General features: G+C 48.0%; 1 protein-coding gene across 4 annotated transcripts; it reads left to right on the top strand.

The window, feature by feature from the left end:
* The first annotated feature begins 2,849 nt into the window (after nucleotides 1-2,849).
* Nucleotides 2,850-19,008, top strand: LOC124249368 (low affinity immunoglobulin gamma Fc region receptor II-b-like). 4 transcript variants are annotated; one of them, XM_046680278.1, is made up of 8 exons: nucleotides 2,850-3,047; nucleotides 7,087-7,107; nucleotides 8,349-8,606; nucleotides 13,587-13,841; nucleotides 14,590-14,706; nucleotides 16,357-16,413; nucleotides 18,352-18,389; nucleotides 18,503-19,008. In XM_046680278.1, the coding sequence occupies exons 1-8, from the start codon at nucleotides 2,936-2,938 to the stop codon at nucleotides 18,587-18,589; spliced, it is 945 nt and encodes a 314-aa protein (XP_046536234.1). In that variant the 5' UTR covers nucleotides 2,850-2,935; the 3' UTR covers nucleotides 18,590-19,008. The 4 variants fall into 4 exon arrangements, with proteins under 4 accessions (XP_046536234.1, XP_046536233.1, XP_046536236.1 ...); XM_046680277.1 differs by having other exon boundaries at nucleotides 13,587-13,865; XM_046680280.1 differs by lacking the exon at nucleotides 16,357-16,413.
* Nucleotides 19,009-19,424: the final 416 nt, after the last annotated feature.

Genomic DNA, 19,424 nt, shown 5'->3' with positions numbered 1-19,424 from the left:
TGGATGGTTAGCACATCGTGGCACACACAGAAAATCCTACGTGTACCTTTGTAAGCAAACAAGGCGATTGGCCCCACCCAGTCATCCCAGACCCCAGGGAGACGCAGTGGTTCAGCCCGCCTAGAACTCACACTGGCACTCTTTTTGTTGTGATTGTAAATGGAATTGAATTCTTGACTTCTCTTTCTGCTAGTTCATTATTAGTGTATAGAAATGCTCTGATTGGGTTGCTTGGTCCCTGTACACTGTTGAGGAACCTCTGGTGTAGAAAGCATGAAGGTGTTAGAGTCAGGCAGACCTGGTTTCTCATTCTAACTCCACCACTTACTAACCACGTGGCCTTGGACAAATCATTTTAACTTCTCTTCAGCTAAGCTTTGTCAAACTAGTTAAACCAAGAAACCATTAGACTGATGGGCTTTTGATACCCTAGCAGCCCATGTAAGCAAACCAAAACCTAAGCCTGTGAATGCCTCAAAGGTTAAGAAATCAAAACCTCAGGACAACCAATCACAAACAGCCAACTAGGCTTTCCCGAATAATGCAAATGCTTAAGTCATAGTCAATCAAATGATTTCCTTGCTTTGCTTCCACCTTTTCTCTATAAATTCTTTCTCCTGGCTCCTGTTGGTGGGGGACTCTTCATCACTTCTGGTTTGGTGATATGAAATTCGAATTGATTTTTGCTTAAATAAACTCTTAAAATTTTTAATATGCCTCAGTTTATCTTTTAACAGTTTCTTTGTGTGCAAATGAGGATGATATAACTTACCTTTTGAGATTGTTGTATTAGAGATACTGCAAGTCGAGCGCCTCCTCCATAGTAAGCATTCACGTGGTTATACAGTATTAATTGTGGTCTCAGTGTGTTAATTATATATTGCTCTATACTTTTGTTCCTAATGATATTTTCAAAGTGCTGATGTCAGCTTATTGGCGTCTTGTCACTGATAAAAACATTTCTCAGGCAACCAGACTTTTTTTGCATTGTGAGCACAATATAATCTATACAGAAATTGAAATGTAATGATGTACAATTGAAATCTACGTAATGTTATAAACCAACGTTACCTCCATAAAATAAAAAGAATAGGGAAAGAAAAATCAAATAAAGAAATTTTAAAGGTAAGGAGGGGAGAAAAGCAAGAACATTTTTTATTTTTTAGGAAATTATAAATTTAAAAAGCAAAGCAGTACTCAACACCACCAAACTGTACATTTAAAAATGGTTAAGATGGTGAATTTTATGTTATATGTATTTTACCACAATAAAAAATTTAAGGGCCAGCCTGGTGGTGTAGTGGTTAAGCTCACGCGCTCTGCTCCAGCAGCCCTAAGTTCGCAGGTTCAGATCCCTGGGGCGGACCTACATACTGCTCCTCAAGCCATGCTGTGGCAGCCTCCCATGCAAAAAATAGAAGATTGGCACAGATGTTACCTCAGGGACAATCTTCCTTGAGCAAAAAGAGGAGGATTGGCAATAGATGTTGGCTCAGGGCCAAACTTCTTCACCAAAAAAAAAAAAATTCTCACCTGAAAATCAGAAAAAGGCCAGAGGTAGATTGGGTGGCCCAGGATAGAATGCAGCAGGTAGTAAAATCATGTGTCCCGAGGGTGGGGCTGTTGAGGTTTCTGAAGACCACAGAGTCATTTCCTTGAGTATTACAGCTTGCTTCCTGAGAGGGCATTTGGGAAAGAGGCTCTAGCAGAGGGCCCCAAGAGGGGTGCCAGCATATCTCATGTTTTAGAGGTGTGAAGGGTGAACAAGTAGTGGTGAAGATGATGACAGAAAGCAAGAAAAGGAAATTAGTAATCACTGGCTATGCACTCTGCTAGCATAAACATTGGCTTTTTTTCCCAAGAACCTTGAGTGTAGCGGTTCTTAACCAGGGGCGATTTTACCCCCAAGGGAATGTTTGCCAATATCTAGAGACATTTTTATTTTTGCAACTGGGGGGTGCCACTGATATCTAGTGGGTAGAGGCTAGAGATGCTGCTAAATATCCTACAATGTACACGACAGGTCCTCACAACAAGAGTTATTTGGCCCAAAACTTCAAAAGTGCTGAGGCTGAGAAATCTTGCTGGAATGGTAGGCATGATAATCTTCATTTTTATGGATCAGGAGCCTGAAGTTCTGAGAAGCTACCTGGCATTCAAACCTGGACTTACACAGCTCCAAATCCATGCTCTTTCACCATGCCGTAGTGATAAGAACAGTGATGGGAATGAGGGTGGCGAAGACAAAGAACCAGGGCACAAATTGGTGCTCAATAGATATTTGTTGAATGAGTAAAAGTGAATGAGGGAAGGGAATAATGAGGATGAGTGTGATCATCCACTTGCCACCCTGACACACCTCTTTGCTCTTGTTCCACAATCCAAAAGTGAGTCAGGGATTATAATAAAGAAAATCAAACAATGGTGGGTGGCCTCAAGCTCCCATGCTCAGTTTCAAGAAGAATCCAGATTCCAGGGTCCAGGCCCCCAAATGGAGCTATAAGTACAAGAAGTACTACAAGTACATGGAAGTATAAGAAGACTATTGCACACTCTCCTCCTTCACCTTCTCTAAAGAGTTAGAGACAGATAGGGGGTTCTGAGCTGAGTTGGGGAGACCATTCCCCTCTTTCTCCAGAGGCCCAGCCCCACCATGACTCCAGAGGAAGAGGAGGAAGTTGTCTCCCAGCTTCTAAGATTTCTGTGAATTTGGAGTTGGGCTGAGCCAGATTCATTCTGGGAAGCCCTGAATCTTCTGGGAGGGAACAGTTGAAAGGAAAGAGGGTGGAAGGGGAGGAGCCTGTGATAAAAGAACACTTCTTTTCACTTCCTCTTTTGGACTCCAGAATTTGTCCTCTGAGGTGATCTGTCAAGCCTCCAGAGAAACCTGTGCCTGCCACGCGGGTGCTGCAGAGCCAGCTTACTCCAGGAGGGGATGGAGATTCCTTCATTCCTGCCCATCCCTGCTGCTGAGAGTGGCTGGGCCGACTGCACACTCTGCCATCCTTTGGGCCACATGCTACTGTGGACTGCTCTGCTATTCCTGGGTAAGTCAGAGTCCCCAGAAGGGAGAGAGGAGCAGGAACAGAGGCAGGTGAGCTTTCCTAACTCAGCCGCTGCCACTTGGTTGGAGCTGAGCTTAGGTGAGGATGAGGGGTGGCATAGGAAGTGTGTGAGGAAAGTCAGGAGGGTGAAGGCAGGCTAATGAAGAGGAAACTCTGCCAACTTTGCTGGCCTTGGGAAATTGTGAAATTGGCAGCGTTTGTTTTTGTTTTTTTTTTTAAATGTCTTTTACCCAGTCTCACTGGGCACCCAGGTCCTTGATGCTCTGCCACCCACTACACCAGAACCTGCTCGGAAGAAAGGCTAATGACCTAGACTCGAATGACTGATGAGTGGCCAGGATGTTTCCCTTCCTTAGAAATTTGTGTTTCACAAGGACCAAATCTTAGTTGGGAGGGCTAATGCTGTCTTAGACAAGCAGTGGAGAGGAAGCTATAAGACACATTTGTGGGGGAGGCAGAAGCCATTCTCTGTGTCACTGAAACCACTTCATGCAGAAGAAGCCTATTCTGTTTATGTATAAGGAGATTCCCCTGGGGGGAAGCACAAGCGGGTCTGGGTTATCTAGGCAACAGGGGCTCAGAGGATAAACAACCTGGGCAATTCTGGAATTACAAATTGTGGGACCAGAGAAGTCACATATGCCTCCTTGCACTGCACAAGCATGGGGACAAGTTGTAGCTCTGATCAGGGAGAAAGCCAGGGTCTTAAGCCAAGATGGAGGGCTATTTTTCTGACCATGATCTTAGCCTGGGCCAGGGGCCAGGGACAGATGGTGCTGGGTGGGAGGAAGAGTCTAGGGGAGGCAGATGAGGGGAGCCCTACTGCCAGGACTGTGTCCTCCAGCTCAGTTCCTGGAGTTTCCACCCTCACATTCACAAATGATGGCCCCAAAGGAAGGCATGTAGCCACTCTCCCATGTTATGTGCTATGACTGGTGGTACAATCTGGTCAGTTCTGGGAGCCCTAGGCCCTCAATGCTGGATGCTACTGGGACAGGAGGTGGAGGTGAGGAAGAGAGAGTATTCCCCTATGAGCAGGATGAAATGGATTGAAGCAGAACAGCATGTAAAATGAGCACTCAACTACTTCATTTTTCATGTCAGGAAGCTCAGGCCTAGAGAGGTGATATGCTTCTCTGTCTCTGCTAATAGTGCCACCAATGTGCCAGTCACCTGGGCAAGACTCCTGGGAGAGATTCGGTGTTTTCTTCCATGTATCTTTTTGCTAAGTCACAAAGGATCAACTCGATCTTTTCCATTCTTATTCGGGCCCCCATATTTAGGTCTTCATCACTCCAAGACTCCATTTTTACAGCACCCTCTGACCTGGTCTTAACTGCTCCTGTCTCCTCTTCCCTGAATTCATGCTGCACACTGAGGCAGTGACATCTTCAATACAGCTGTGGCTGAGTCATTGCTCTTCATAAACGCCTTCAGTGTTGCTCCAATGCCTACTGAATAAAGCTCCGGTTCTACCCTCCTAACCATGTTCCCCATTGCATCCTAAGTGGATCTTCCTCTACAGCCGGGCGATGTGTGCACTGCACTTTCTGCTTTCACAGATTCCACAAACTGCCTTATTTAAGCACTAAGTGAATGCTACGTGCAGACACAAGGTCTAGGACTTGGGGGTTTATCAGTGACCAAGACAGACAGCCTTCCTGGCCTAAAGCACAAGGTTTTTCTCTCTCTGAAAATGACTGCATTGGTTGTGACCATATTTAGTATTTGCTACTGTTTTCTGAATGTGGAATAAATAACTGGTGACTTCTCTCCTTTTCTCATCTCTTCCTTGTTTCTTCTTTTCCTTCTCCTCCTTTTAGTCACTACTTCTTTATCCGCTCTTCTCCTGCACTGTCTCCCTTGTCAATCTTGCACACTGAGGGTTTTAGCTACCGCTTCTATGTCAATAACTCTCAAATCTATCTCTCTGGCTGGTGTCAAGTACAATTTCATATTTCCACCTGCTGGTTGGACACCTCCAAATTGATTTGCCAGCTCAGAATAAAAAACATGCTCAGAATCCAACTTATGATCTTCCCCTTTTAACTGTTCTTCTTCTTCTAACATTTGTATTTGTCTGAGCACAGCCAACCCTTTTCCTAGTCACCCTCTTTTACCACCCCACATCATATCACATACCAAGTTCTCGAAGTTCTGCCTCTTAAGTTTCCCTCATGTCTATTGTCCTCTTCTTCACTTCCTGTTGTCAACACAATTTTGGGCTCTTTTATCTCCCACCTAGATGCATTCAATGAATGATTTCCAGAGCATTGACAGTAAAATTAGTTTGGCTACTGCGCTCTTTGAGCTTACATTCTATGGAGGGATATAACATTAAATAAACAAACAAAGTGGCATAAATATAAATTGGAAAGCGCTATGAAGATGTAAACAGGATCCTCTGATAAGAATAGTTGTTGGGGAGAAGTGAGAGCAGCCTACTTAAGCAGGATGATATGGAAAGACTTCTGAGGAGGTGACATTTACGCTGAGAGTTTAAGCATGGTAAGAATTTAGCCATTTGAAAATACAAAGGAAGCATGTTTAGAGTAGAGGATCGGTGTACCCAAAAGCCCCAAGTTTGAAGAATTTAAAGACGGCTGGTGTTACTGGAGCTCAGTGAGTAGGGGAAGAGGATTTTGAGATGAGGCTGGAGAGGTGAGCAGGGGCCATGTCAGGTGGGGCCTTGTAAACTATTTACATTTTATTTTAAGAGCAAGGGAAAGCCATTGAAGGCTTGTTAGCAGGGGAGTGACATTATCTGATTTGATTTTTTAAAAAGAACTCTAGCTTCTCTGCGGAAAATGGATTGTAGGGAAGACAAAAGAAGTGAGGAGACAAGTAAGGAGATTGGAGAAAGCATGTGGTGGGTGACCTAAACTAAAGTGGCCGCCATGGAGGTGGAGAGAAGTTGATGGATTCAAGACCTGAGTTGGAAACAGAATAACAAGATTTACCGAGGGATGAGGCTTGGGAGACAGGGAGGGTAAAAGGTGACTTGCAGGTTTCAGGCGTAAGTGTGTAGATAGTGAAGATAGATACTTATTTGGGGAAGACTGGGAGAGAAATAGAATGTGTCTACTTGATTGGACAACACGGGGTTCACTGGTGATTATGACACGAAAAGCTTTAGCGGACTGGTGAGGGCAGAGTCGAAATTGCAGAGAATTAGTGAATGGGAGGAGAAGAAATGAGGACAGCGTATGTAGGAAAAGTGTTGGACGAATCAGGCTGCGAAAGGGAGCAGAGAAATAATTCTGGAATTATAGGTGGCGTTAAGGGAAAGTTTTTCTTGTTTGTTTGTTTTTTTAATTAAAGCTCCTGAAATATATTTATGTTAGTGGAAAAGATCCAGTTGAAAAGGAGAAGTTGGTGATGCAGAAGAGAAAGGGAATTACAGAGAGAGGGAAGTCCTCAGAAGGATGATAAGGAATGTGTTCTGAATTCCCTATCACAACCTGGGGGCTACCAGGACAGAGACTGACGATGGATGGGAGGAGAGAGACTTTCCCCAGGGAAAAACAAGAAAGGAAGATGGGTGGAGATGCGGAGAGGTAGAAGATTCAGTTGGAGAAGATGTGAGATCTCCCGTCTAACAGCTTTTGTTTTCTCTGTGAAGTGTGAAGGAAGGCATCAGCTTTAAGTGAGAGGGGACTGGAGGCAAAGGACGGGAAAGTTTGGGGAGTGAGGAAAGGATGAGTTTCACCACCAACAGTAGCAGAGCAAATTTACTAGAGAAAAGGGGCAGAATGGCAGCTGAGTAACTTCCCTACCCCTCAGGACTAGTAGCGGGGCAGTGTTCCTTTTGAATATGGTGACCTTAAATTTACCGACACCTTTCTTTCTGCCTTTGTGGTAATTTCAGGAACACACAGCTAAACAAGTAAAGATATGGACAATACAGGTGAATTTGATGCAGATAAGGGCAAGGGAGTTAAAGAGCTTTGCAGGGAGGTGATTATTTATAACGATGAATCATCGAATCTTTCCTGGCTGATCTTTGCTTTCTCTCTTACAGCTCCGGTTGCTGGAACAACTGGTAAGCACTCTACCCACATCTTCTCCCTCCCCCAGCTACCATCTTCTTTTACTCCCAGTACCCTATCTGGACTGCTCTGAATGCACAAGTAACCCAATGCTGAGGTAGAGCCAGGAAAGAATAATTGCTCCCAGAAGATGCCCTGTCCCCTCTCCCTCTCTCCTTCCTCCTTCTCCTCCTCCCAGGGAGTCAGGGGAGGGGCAGCCATGATGCAGAGGTGCTTCACCTCTTCTGGTTCTGTTATAGTGAAATGTCACAGACATTGTCACAGAATGTCGCTCTGTGCTGTCTCTCAATTGCCTTCCTCTCCAAATAAAATTAAGAACCCAGGCAATTTTAAGCCAGCTGCACGCGAAATCACATACGCTGCTTAGGTTGTCCCCATGTGTTGATCAATCCTCTACTTTGCCGGTATCTGAGGGCTTCAGGGCCTGTTCCCCTGAACAGAAATAGGAGAAGATAGCCCCGGTTGCAGCTTGGTGGTGTGAGCTCTGCTGGGCACTTCCTTCTCTATACCACTAAGCTCCCTACCTCCCAGGACTGGTTGGGGCCAGGGCTCTCCCTGGGGCACTGAACTCAGGGCTCCCTAGACTGGCCCTCCAGCCTTTCTCCCACTTTCTTTATCCTTCTGAAGCCACAGGGACTCCTCTGTGGGGGGTGTGAGGATAATCCATCCTGGCCTCCTTTCTAAGGGATAAAGAATGACATCAGGTCAGATCTGAAACTTGATGTCTGACTCTTATGCCTGGTACCTCCACCAGATGCCCCCACTTGTCTTCATCCAGCTCTGGAAAGAATTTATCCTCTAGTGTCCAAATGCCTCAGTTTGGAGGGGAGGAAAGTGAGTCCCAAGAGGATGTGTGTGTGTGTGTGTGCACGCATGTGTGTGTGAGAGACAGAGAGAGATAAATAGAGAGAGAGAAGAAACTGGTTAGATATCCTTCGGTGAGGTATACATATATTTCTAGAGTGTTTACCTTGCCCCCTCTCCCTGTCTTTTACCTTTTGCCCTCTCCTTCTGAGGAGCAGTCAAGTTCTCTGAGAGGATCTGGGATCTGTTAGACCCCTATGGTGGGATGTATGAGTAAGAGGAATTGCCTCCAGTTGCAGAACAGTTGGGGGCCGGGTTCCACTCTTGATGTCCCCAGCAGGACCACAGTTTTTCACTGTCTGAGATTTGGGGCCTGCTTAGACTCTTGGTGTCCCCTTTCCTTATGCTGCCTCCTCTCTCTGCCCCTCAGAAACTCTCCCGAAGGCTGTGGTGAGCCTTGAGCCCCCATGGATCAACGTGCTCCGGGAGGATTATGTGACTCTGAAGTGCCAGGGGGCCCATACCCCTGAGGACCACCCCACTCAGTGGTTCCATAATGGGAGCTCCATCCCAACCCAGGTCCAGACCAGCTACAGCTTTAAGGCCAAACACAATGACAGTGGAGACTACAGGTGCCAGACGGGCCAGACCAGCCTCAGTGACCCTGTGCATCTGGATGTGATTTCCGGTCAGTGGAGGAAAGTCCGGGGAAGGTCTGGGAGGACAAGGAGAGATGAAATCTGCCGACATGGCAGAAGTTTTTAGGGAACGGGTGGCCTGTTTATTGAGCAGCATCGCTGTGAGTTGTTTGAAGTAGTTTTTCCTCACTCATTTCCCTTTTCACCAACCCCCTTTGCTTGGTGTGTGTGGTCGGGGTGGAAGTTCCTAAGAGATTCCTCAGAACATGTTAGGCTGTTTGGCCTCAGTCCTGATTGAGCAAGAAGGTTAAAAGGCCAAAGACAAGCAGCCGGGGTTGAGAGAAGCAGAAGGAAATCCCAACTTCATAAAAATCCTTCTATTTTTATGGCAGTCAAAAAGCACAGGGAGACCCACACCTGAATCCTAGCCCTGGAAATTATGAGCCATATAAACATGATGAATTCATTTACCCTGAGTCTCAGTTTCCTCATCTGATCAATGGGGATACTAATGCCTCCCTCATCAGATTCTGGTGAAAATCAGCGTTTCCCTGCCCTCCTGCCCTCTATGCAACTTGAGGTGAAAGTTATGTTTTGACTGTCTTTGCATTTCCAGCCCCTGACACGGGGCAGGGCTTAATAAATGTTTGCTAAACAGATCAATGATTTTACAGAGCCCCTGGCAAAAAGTAGGTTCTCCATAAAGAAAAGCTACAATGTGATTTATGATGAATATTGTCACTGTTACTCTTCACTTAGTCCCCTTCTCTCACCTGATTTCCAAATTTTCCTCAAAAGTACATAGCAGGCCAGGGGGGCCCACAACCCTGGGCTTGCCGCCTTTTCTCTCTCAGCCCAGCAGGAAGTGACAGACCCAGACGGAAGCCCTGGAGGCCTGGTAGAGCCTTGACCTCAGTGACCCTGCCCCTCCAGGAAGGGGAGAAGGTCAGGGAATGCCGCCATTGAGATGGAATGAGACCCCACTCAGCTGCCAAGCCTGGCAACTGGGGACCCAGCTTATGAGGCAGATGCTCCCCTGGAGGACTTGGGTGCAGTCAGACCCTGAACTTGGGTGCAGGGTCTTGAGCCAGAGCACCAGTCTTGCAGACCCTGGGCTACTACTATGGAGACTGAGAGCCAACAGACCTCCAACTCCACCAATGGGAGTTCCAGGTCAGGAGGCAGCTCTCAGCCCCAGATAGCGCAAACGTCACTCTATGAACAGCAAGCAGAGAAGGCTCTGCAGGCACTGCTGCGGGAGCCCAGTAGGCTCTCTATGAGGTCACACTACAGCAGCAGCTCTGCAACGCCCAGTTGCATAGCTGGCTGCTGTCCAGCAGGCCACAATTGCTGCCAGTCAGCAGCCCAGCTCCCCAGACACCAGCACTACTCAGTAGCAGACTACTACCACCCATGCCTCAGTCCATCTGGCCACCACATCAGCCACTCAGCTCATCAGCTGATCCCAGAGTGTGAGCTTTCCCAGCATTACTGCTTTAACCCAATCTGTGCTACTGGGGACCAACTTCTCCTTGCCCTCTCGACCAGTCGCAAGCCCAGAGGTATCTAAGGCCATGGCTGGGAAACCTACTGCAGGTAAACTGGACCCTGAGCCAGAATGTGCCTCTGGCCTCCCAACTCACCCTGACGCCTATCAGGGCAGTAGCTGCAGGCCGGCAGGAGGTGCCATCTGCTCAGTCTCCTGAAGTCTATGCAGATGCAGATCAGGTGCAGAACTTGGCAGTGAGGAACCAACAGGCCTCAGCCCAAGGATCTACTCAGAAGGCCATTCTCCTGTCTTTAGCCTCCTCCATCTCTAGCCAGGCCCTAGCTGTGACTCAGGCTTCCACTGGCACTTTAGGCTAGTCCTCAACCTTAGTGAAGCTGAGGGAGGCAGTGAGAATAGCATCCCAGGGTTCACGAGTCCAGGTGGCGGTGGCCAGGCATGTGGGCGTTTGGATCAGTTGCCTTACTCAGGAATGGGTGGTGGTGGGAGCTGTCCCAGGAAAGGCATAGGAGTTGTGGAGCCCTGGGCTGCAGCTCAAATAGTGACTGTGAGCCAGGGCAGCTAGGCAGAGGATGAAAGTGCAGCAGCCAAGAAGGTAGAAGCAGTTGGGTATGGACAGCAGGACACGGTTATGAACCTGACAGGGACAGCTACAGCTGCTCCCAGCCAGTCTCTTATTAGCTCAGCCACCCACACACAGATCCAGCCCCATTCATTGGTTTATCAACAGCAGCAGATCCAGCCCCAGGAGAAACAGGTGGTGATCCAGCAGCAGATTGCCATCCACCACTGGAAACAGCTCTAGCACCGTCAATCCCAGTGCTCCACACAGCTATGCACCTCCAATTGGTGCAGCAGCAGCAGCTGCAGCCACAACTCTCACTGTCTCTCAGCCACCGGAGCCCAGGTCCTTCTACATGCAGTTTGTGCACATGCAGGCAAATCCAGACATTGGCTGTTAAATATAAGGCTGAGTCTGAGGAGAAGGGAGACGATTCAATGCTTCCTGCCAAGGCATCTCCAGTAGCAGAAAGCCCCAAGGCCATGGAGAAGAGCAGTTTTGGAAAGAAATCTGAACCGGTAACCAGTGGGAATGCTAATACCCCAAGCAGTGAACTGGCAGCGGTGGCCCCTGCCCACCAGCATCACCTCCTACACTAACCTTGGTGTCCAGACAAATGAGTGACTCAAAACCCCCACAGGCCATTGTGAAGCCTCAGATTTTCACCCATATCTTTGAAGGCTTTGATGTCTAGGAAGGAGCAGAACCTTTCCTGGTGGGTTGTTCTTCATTGCTGGAAGAGTCTGAGAAGTCACTATAGACTGGCCTTTTGATAGGGCTGAACGAGAGTCAGCCAGGTGGCCCTTTGGGAGGGGACAGCCCATCTGCCAAGTAGACAAGAAGGCGAATCTCCTGAATTGCAAGCACTGTGGGAAGTATGCCCCTGCAGAGCAGTTCCGTGGCTCCAACAGCTTCTGCTCCATGAGTTGCTCCAAGAGGTATAATGTGAGCTGTACCTCTAAGAGGTATAACTAGTTTTCAGCCACTTCTGGCTGAAAGGGGAAACAATGAGAGTTTTAGAAGCCAACTATGCTCATGTTCACAGCATGGACCCCACTGCAGTTCCTCTGACATTGCCCGTGCCAAGACCTAGGGCAAACACCATTGGGGTCAAGAGGGTTCTAGCCGAGGTTCAGAGAATTCCAGTTACGATGAAGCACTCTCTCAAATGTCTCCTGGGCCTTTATCAGTGAGAGCTGGTCATGGAGACTGTGACCTGGGGAACCTCCATACATCTCTGCCTACACCAAAATTATATGACATCAACCCTGTGTTCCTGTCCAGTAATCCTAGCTATTGGAGTGTAGAGCAGGTATATGAGTTTTTGCTTCTCTACAAGGCTTCCAGGAGATTGCAGAGGAGTTCTGTTCCCATGAGATTGATGGAAAGGCCCTTTTATTACTTAAAGAAAAACATCTCATAAGTGCCGTGAACATGAAGCTGGGCCCTGCCCTCAAGATCTGCACCAAGATAAATGTCCTCAAGGAAACCTAGGGTGGCCCTCTTGCACAAACCAGCCTAAGGCAGACATTCCTCCCTATCCAGGTTATAACCTGGCGCCAGCAGAGACTTTGCAGGGAAGAAAGAACTGTTCCAATGATGTAAATCTTCTGCAAAGGGGACTATCCAGACAGGGAAGAGAAGTGCAAGAATTGGCTGCTGGTGCTACATGGCAGCATCTTTGACATTTTCTCTGGGTTCTACTTTATTTTAAAAAATTTTTACAATTCTCAGCATTCCCACCTACCCTAACCCAATCTTTATAGAAGAGGCAGTCTAGAGAACCAGGATTGCTCAGCCTTGTTCTCGAGTGGAGTGTCTAGCCAGGGTTTCAGTTCTCCAAGAGGAGGAATATGCAGTATGGTAGGCAAGAAAATGGGTGGAAGGTAGGAGTGCCTCCTCAATGGGAGAGGTAGTGACACAAGTGGCAAGATCTGGTGCTCCTCCTTCTTCCCTCTAGATTTTCCTACTGTAGCTGTGGCTCAGAGTTTTCTCCTTGTTGTCACTCCCTCCCTTGGTATGGAACATTTTCTCCTGCCTCCGTGGCAGGGTCACCAGCCAGTGTAGAGACTTGGTTGGACTCATTCTGATTCACTGCAGGGACTGAGAGTGTTCAACTGGCACGTATGTGGCTGTTGTCATTCTGTCTGCATCCCCTGCTCCCTTCCGATTTCTCTGTTGTCTTCTACTCTACCTTGCCTTCCAATTCCAACTCTTCTCTGTCCTATAGGTTTAGAAAAATGGAGTGTGTGGGGCTGAGGTCAGGAGTGTAAGTACTTGCCTTAGGCTCTATGCCCTTACAACAAAAATACTAAATATTTTTTTTAATGCCTCAGTGAAAGTATGAAAATTGGGGGAAAAAATGTACACAGCAGGCTAATGATCCACCCATGACACTGCTGCCTTCAGATGAAGACCCCACTGAAGCAAAGCTCCACATTTACTAACATTCATCAAATAAGCTAAATATTTGTTGAATGTCCATGACTTCCTCCCATCCCCAAAGACATATGTCTCTGCTGTGTCTCCCTCACATGTCATCTCCCATGTCAGAATGGATCCCTCCCTCCCTCCCCCAGGGAAGGGACTGCACCCAAGGGTCTCTTGTTAGCCTTCCTGTGGAGGCCTGTTGGGCAGGACAGCACGGCAGCTGTCTTCTCCCAGAAGAGGAAAGAGAAGACAAGCATATCCTGTACACCTACTATGTGCCAGGAACTATTGTAGATGCATGGTATTATTATATCCATTTTCACAGATGAGGAAACTGAGGCACAGAAGAGTTACGTTACTTGCCCAAGATTAGAGAGTTCATAAATGATGGAGCCAGAATTAGAGACCAGGATTGTCTGATTCCAAACTTAAGCTCTTTCCCCTACATGTCATGTCCTATCAGTAAGGATGGTGTGGGTTCAGAGTTCAGTCAAGACCACCTGGGTCCTGTGGTTCCTTTGTGTCTTTCAGACTGGATGCTGCTCCAGACCCCTCGCCTGGTGTTCCAAGAGGGGGAGCCCATCCACCTGAGGTGCCACAGCTGGAGAAGCAAGCCTCTGTACAAGGTCACATTCTTCCAGAATGGAAAATCCAAGATGTTTTCCCATGTGAATCTCAGCTACTCCATTCCACAGGCAAATCTCAGCCACAGTGGCGCGTACCACTGCACAGGAGTTATAGGGCAGATGCTGCACTCGTCACAGCCTGTGAACATCACTGTCCAAGGTGACACCTCTGTCAAGATGGAAGGTGGGGAGAAAGGGGATGGACAATTAGGGCTAAGGTCATGTAGGCCTACATGGAGATCTAAGAAATGCCACAGCATTGGGGCATTGGAGCAAAGAAGAGAGGTTTGAGGGCCTTGCTAAGCATTGGCCAGTGGGCAAGAGTAGGGGCCAGAGCTTGAAGCCCTCAGCTTCCGGTAATAAGTGACAGGTGACAAGGCTGTTGTGCTACTTTGAAATGCAGGCCCATACTAAGGATGGCAGCGGAGCAGAGCTTCCTCAATGGCTCAGGGGTTCCCTAAGCTCCTGGACATTCCTGAGAACTGAGGTTTTCCTCATTTCTTCTCAGTTCTCGTGTTGCACCCATTCACTCTCAAAGGCATAGTATGTCCCGCACAGTTCAAGGCTGTGCTGGATCCAGGGGTCTTGCCTCCAACTATGGGAGGCTTCAGGTCCCCCTCCCTGCTCTACCTGAGGGCTAAGAGGAACCCTGCCCTCTGTGCCCACACGCTCAACAGTGTGTCTTTGTTAGAGTAGTGGAGAAAGCTGGGTATGGGGGAGGCACAAGTCCAGGCACAGAAACCCTGTGCAGGTAAGGTTGGGGAAGGAAGTAAGTGTTGCCCCTGTGAGTGACCCAGACACAAAAGAGCTCCAGGGGAGAAGCACTGGGGTACAGCATTGGAGGAGGGCGGGGAGGGTGGAGGCGGGACTGGGAGAGTACTGCCTCTCCTGAGATCTGTCTTCCCCAGGGTCCAGGGAGTCCTCACTGGCGGTGATAGTCATGGCTGTGGTTGCTGTGATGGTTGCAGTGGCCGTTGGTGGTGCCGCAGTAGGCTGGTTCCGCCTCAGGAAAAAAAAGATTTCAGGTTTGTGGCTTTTCTTGGTCCTTCTTTTTATTAGTTCCTTTTTTGGCCAAGGTCCTAACCCTAAACATTGCCAGAACCCTCATCTTTGGGCTAGAGAAATCCTTAGCTTTCAGGGAGAGCCCTGTATTTTATTCATTCATTTATTCATTCATCCATTCAACCAGGCTTGAACAAACTTGCTTATGTGTCAAGGACTGTGCTAGAAACTGTGGATGACAATGAGATAAAGCCCAGCCTCTGTCCTCAAGGAGTTCACAGTATTGTGGGGAGGTACAATAGTCAGAGGAGATGAGAGCAATGAGAGAGAAATGCAAAGGCTCTGATGAGGGGAAGAAGAGCCCACATAACCCAGCATGGGCTGGGGCAGCTAGAGAAGCTTTCAGTGGGAAGCAGTGTTGTGTTGCACATGTCGTGGGGCCTGAGTCCAAATCTCAGCTCCACAGCTCACCAGCTATATGATCTTGGGTGAGTTACTCAACTTCTCTGTGCCTCAGTTTCTTCATCTGGAAAATGAGAACACTAATAAAACCTACCTCATAGAGTCATTATGAGGATGAATGAGGCTGAAGTTCTTAAAACAGTGCCTAGGATGTAGCAAACAGCACATAAGTACTAGCTGTTATCATTACGGAAGAGGTGATGTTCGAGGGTAGCGGTTAGCCAGACAAAGAGGGCTGGAAGAGCGTTCCAAGCATGGGGGCCACGGCATGGAAATGAGCAGTGTTGTGGCTAGGATGGGGGTCGAGGGAGGCATAAGGAGGATGCTATAAGCAGTCTGATGAGACTGAAACCATAAATTGCAAGGCAGAAAAAGAGGAGAGAGGAAGCAGGGCAGAAATATGGGCAGGGACCCGGTTACGCAGACCATGTAGGTCACATTAAAGAACTCAGCTGTATTCCAGCGGCGTTGGCAAGACCACAGGAGGGCAGTAACCACGTTTCCTCATTCTTCATGTTTCCCCCCGGCACGGAACACAGTGCTTGCCCTGCAGCAAGATGCTCAATAAACATTTGTTCACTGACTGATCAGCTGAAGAACTTCAACTCTTGGAAAGCAGCTTCTCTCCCCTTTAGTACTAATGTGAAAGAGCTGAGAGAGAAGGGAGGATGCCATAGAAATCCAATAAGCAAATTGTCATAATTCATCACACTGAAAAGCTAGCCTGGTAGAGAGAGAGAGCACTAAAGACACCCAGACACAGAGAAAGTAAAGGGAAAAAGAGACTCGGAGCCATTGAGAAAGAGAAAATAGTACTACTAATACCTGACAAAGCACTTTGCAATTGGTTCACAGCCAGGACCGCAGATACTGATGATAAGAAAATGTAGAGATATGGAGAGAGATACCACAAGGGAGAAAGAGGTGCTTTTTAAAAGAGAGCAAGCCTAAGAAAGATGCAATAAAATGGCCTTTCTGACAGCCCAAGGAGCCCTCACGGTTAGCCTACTTGACTTACATCTCTCTAGACCAGCCCCCTTACAGGCGAGGTCAGTCCCTGGGCAGCAGAGCTGGGGAGGGGGGAGGAGAAGACACGTCTGTGTGGGGAAAGGGTTTGTATTGGTTCTAATCCAATCCTGCCCCTGGTCCTTGGTTCTGAGGACTGAGGCCTCACCCCATAATCCTACTAACCTCCTATGTGCCCCTCCTAGCTCACTCAGGAGCCCCTGAGCACAGGGAAATGGGAGAGACTCTCCCTGAGGAACCAGGTGAGTGCAGCTCCCCTTCTGGGGGCTCTGTGACACCCCACCTGGGGCTGTCAGATGGATTAGAGCCAGCAAGAAGTGGCTTGTGTGAGTTCAGCTGGGGGCACAGGAGAGGGAGGGGGCAGTGGGAGGAGGGCAGGGGCTCAAATCGCTTGGTCAGTGCTGAGACTAACTCCTGGGCCTAAAGAGGACCTCACCAGAGATGAGAAGAGGAACACCTGACCCAGATAGAGAGGGGAGGGCTGTGTTTGATGCTGGGGATATTTCCAGAACAGGAAATCAGAGATATTTGGGTCTTTCTGTGGAGCTTTCGCAGAGCTGGCCCAGGGCAGGGGTTAGAAATTGTGACTGAGGCAAATAAGATTAAAGGGGTAGTATTCTAAGAGGAAGGGAGGAGGCCTAGGGAAAAACCCTGGATTTGTTGGCGAGGCTGTCTCTGTGGAGTGATATAGGTAAGGGTAATAGGGCTCAGCTTTTCAGGGAACGTTAAGAGGAGATTTTGGCTTGAGAAAGTTCTGGGGGACCAGAGGTATTAGTGGGTTTTGTGGGCAAAGCTTGGTTCTAGGTTTATTGACTATGGGCCTGATCCTAGCTTTGCCACCATTGTACAATGGAATCTTTAACAAGTCATTCCCGCCTCACGGGGTTCAGTCAGTTCACTGAGGAATTGAGTGGGTTGGCCTGGATACCCTCTAAGCCCTTCCAGGTCTGATAGTCTGATAGACAGTTACCATCCAACCCCTGGGCCAGGTGGGAGTGTGTAAAAGGAACAGGAGTGTCCCAGGAGACTTCTCGACTGTAGTGAAATCCAGAGCACCAAGGAACCTGGAGCTTTCTCTCGGGGCTCCCGGACGGCAGCAACGGCCAGGAAAAAGAGGCCTCGAGGACTATGGCTGGAGTATGACTCAGAGCAGAGCCAACAGATTTGAGAGCATGAGCAAAATGGCACTCGTCCAGCTGCGCTTTGAGCAAGGCCCCTGTGTCCCTTGGCCGGGCCAAGTGGGCATACGGGCCTGAGTCCGCGCCAGGGCCAAACCAGATCTAGAAAACAAAGCCTAATAAACATAATTGGATTAGCTGCTTTGATGTTTGGTTTGTCTATACTGGCACAAATATATTTCACAAGTCACTTATGCAGCCAGCCCCAAAAGGCAGAGCAAGGTTGCTGGGATTGTTGAAGTGTGAAAAAGAGAATTCAGAACCTGATTTGTTCCAGAATTTGGAGCATGGCAAACAGAGACTCTTTGTGTCCAGGGGATGAGTTAAGAGACTAGATGCTTTGTCTCAGACCCCTCCCCCACCTCCCGAGGAAAGCCGCTTTGCAGATCCTGAGGCTGCTTTTCACATTGGCAAAGTCAATTTACTGGCAAAAACATAAGGGAATTCGGTGTGTTTTAGATATTTACCAGGGAAAGTACTGGCTTGCTGGCTTGCTTCCTTCTTGCCCTCCCTGGCCCTCCCTCCCTCATTCTCATGCTTTCTTTCTTTTAATGTCATGGAGTATCAGATTCTTCAAAGTTCTAACAAAGACGTGCTACAGCCGGCCAAAGTGGAAATGGCCCTCAGTCTTCTCTCCTCGAAGTCTGCGGCTGGCAAAAATCTGGACTTGACTTTACTCTGATACTGAATACCCCTCGCCTCTTCCCCATTATCTCAGATCCCCGAAGCTGCCTTGTTTGCTTCTAGGAAAGCTCAGCAATTCTCTGAAAAGAATGCGGCACAAATACCTGCCTCCCTTTGCCAGTATGGTCAGTGGAGGAGGCCGTGCCTGGGATGCCGAGGGTGGGTAGGGAACAAAGCTCTCGGCCTGCAGGTCTGAGTTGGGGTTGGTGGTCCTTGCCTCAGGTCTGGTTTGGGGCTTGGCTGTGCAGCCTCAGCAGCAGCGTGCGCAGGCCCTCTTCCACAGCAGTGCCCTGGCTCATCTGTTCTTTTTGTCCACAGCCAACGTCACTGGTGCTGAAGAGGCCGACAAAATTGAGGTGAGCCATCCCAGCCATCTCCCTTTCGCCCCTTTTCTCCTGCTGCCTCTTCTGTTGTCTCCGTTCCAGAGACTTCTCTGTGGATCCGCATTGCTCTTTTCTGCTTTCTCTAGGCTGAGCATACAATCACCTATTCACTTCTTATGCACCCGGAAGCTCCAGAGGATGAAACAGAGCCCCCGGATTACCAGAACATTTAGTCTCTGTTGTCTTGCCTGAGATTTGGGGAAGAGAACCGGAGAGGCCAGGATCTGGTGTCTTGTGGCCTGAATTCCCTTGAGGGAGGACGAGAGGACGCTGCAGTTCCAAAGGAACGGGACTCTTCCAGAGTTATCGACGTGAATCCTGAAGCTCCTTGTCCTGAAAGCCGTAGACAGTATGATCCCAGATGACTGACTGTGCTGAATTCCTCCGTGCCTTAGCACTTCTCACCATGAAGACTCTTCTGTTACACATCCACGCAGCCAATAAAAATTACTTTTATTACGAGATTGTAGCAACCTGAGAAATGCTTATGTTACATGTTACATGAGAAAAATTATATAAGTATATATGATTTCAGAAATGTTGGAACAGGCTAACATATGCCAACATATTAAAAGTGATTGTTTTAAGGTGATAGTGATGGAATTATTGGTACTTTTCCTTTTCTTTCTCTCTTTTTCTCTACAGATCAAGTATTACTTTTATAATAAAACACTGTAAAAACAACATTTCTTTTACCTTTTAAAGGCTGTGTTGGTTGGAGGGTGGACTGATCTGGGGTCTGTTTTTCAACAATATTTTTGCTATATTTTCTCAATAGTAAAAACCCTGGGAGGGTAGAAATGGGTAGGAGGTGGGAGAGAGGGAAGATGGGGAGTGTAGAGTGAATGTCTTTCTTCTTAAAACTGAATACTCTTCTTCCAATGAGTTTGTATTCTTGTTGTCATGTCTTCTTCCTCTTCCTCCCACGGCAATGAGACAATCATTTTGTTTTGCAAGACCGCTTCTCAGGAAGCTGAGCTTCCAATGAGTCCTTAGTGGAGATGGCTC

The sequence above is a fragment of the Equus quagga genome, chromosome 13, assembly GCF_021613505.1.
Source record: "Equus quagga isolate Etosha38 chromosome 13, UCLA_HA_Equagga_1.0, whole genome shotgun sequence".
Taxonomy (NCBI): Eukaryota; Metazoa; Chordata; class Mammalia; order Perissodactyla; family Equidae; genus Equus; species Equus quagga.
The sequence above is the reverse complement of the archived record's forward strand: the minus strand, read 5'-3'. Positions and strand labels throughout refer to the sequence as shown.

Bases quoted from the DNA above. Each gene is read 5' to 3' on its own strand.
- LOC124249368 (XM_046680277.1), top strand. From the start codon at position 2,936: ATGGAGATTCCTTCATTCCTGCCCATCCCTGCTGCTGAGAGTGGCTGG. The intron at 3,048-7,086 runs GTAAGTCAGAGT...TCTCTCTTACAG, and splicing joins GACTGCTCTGCTATTCCTGG to CTCCGGTTGCTGGAACAACT. The intron at 7,108-8,348 runs GTAAGCACTCTA...TCTGCCCCTCAG, and splicing joins TCCGGTTGCTGGAACAACTG to AAACTCTCCCGAAGGCTGTG.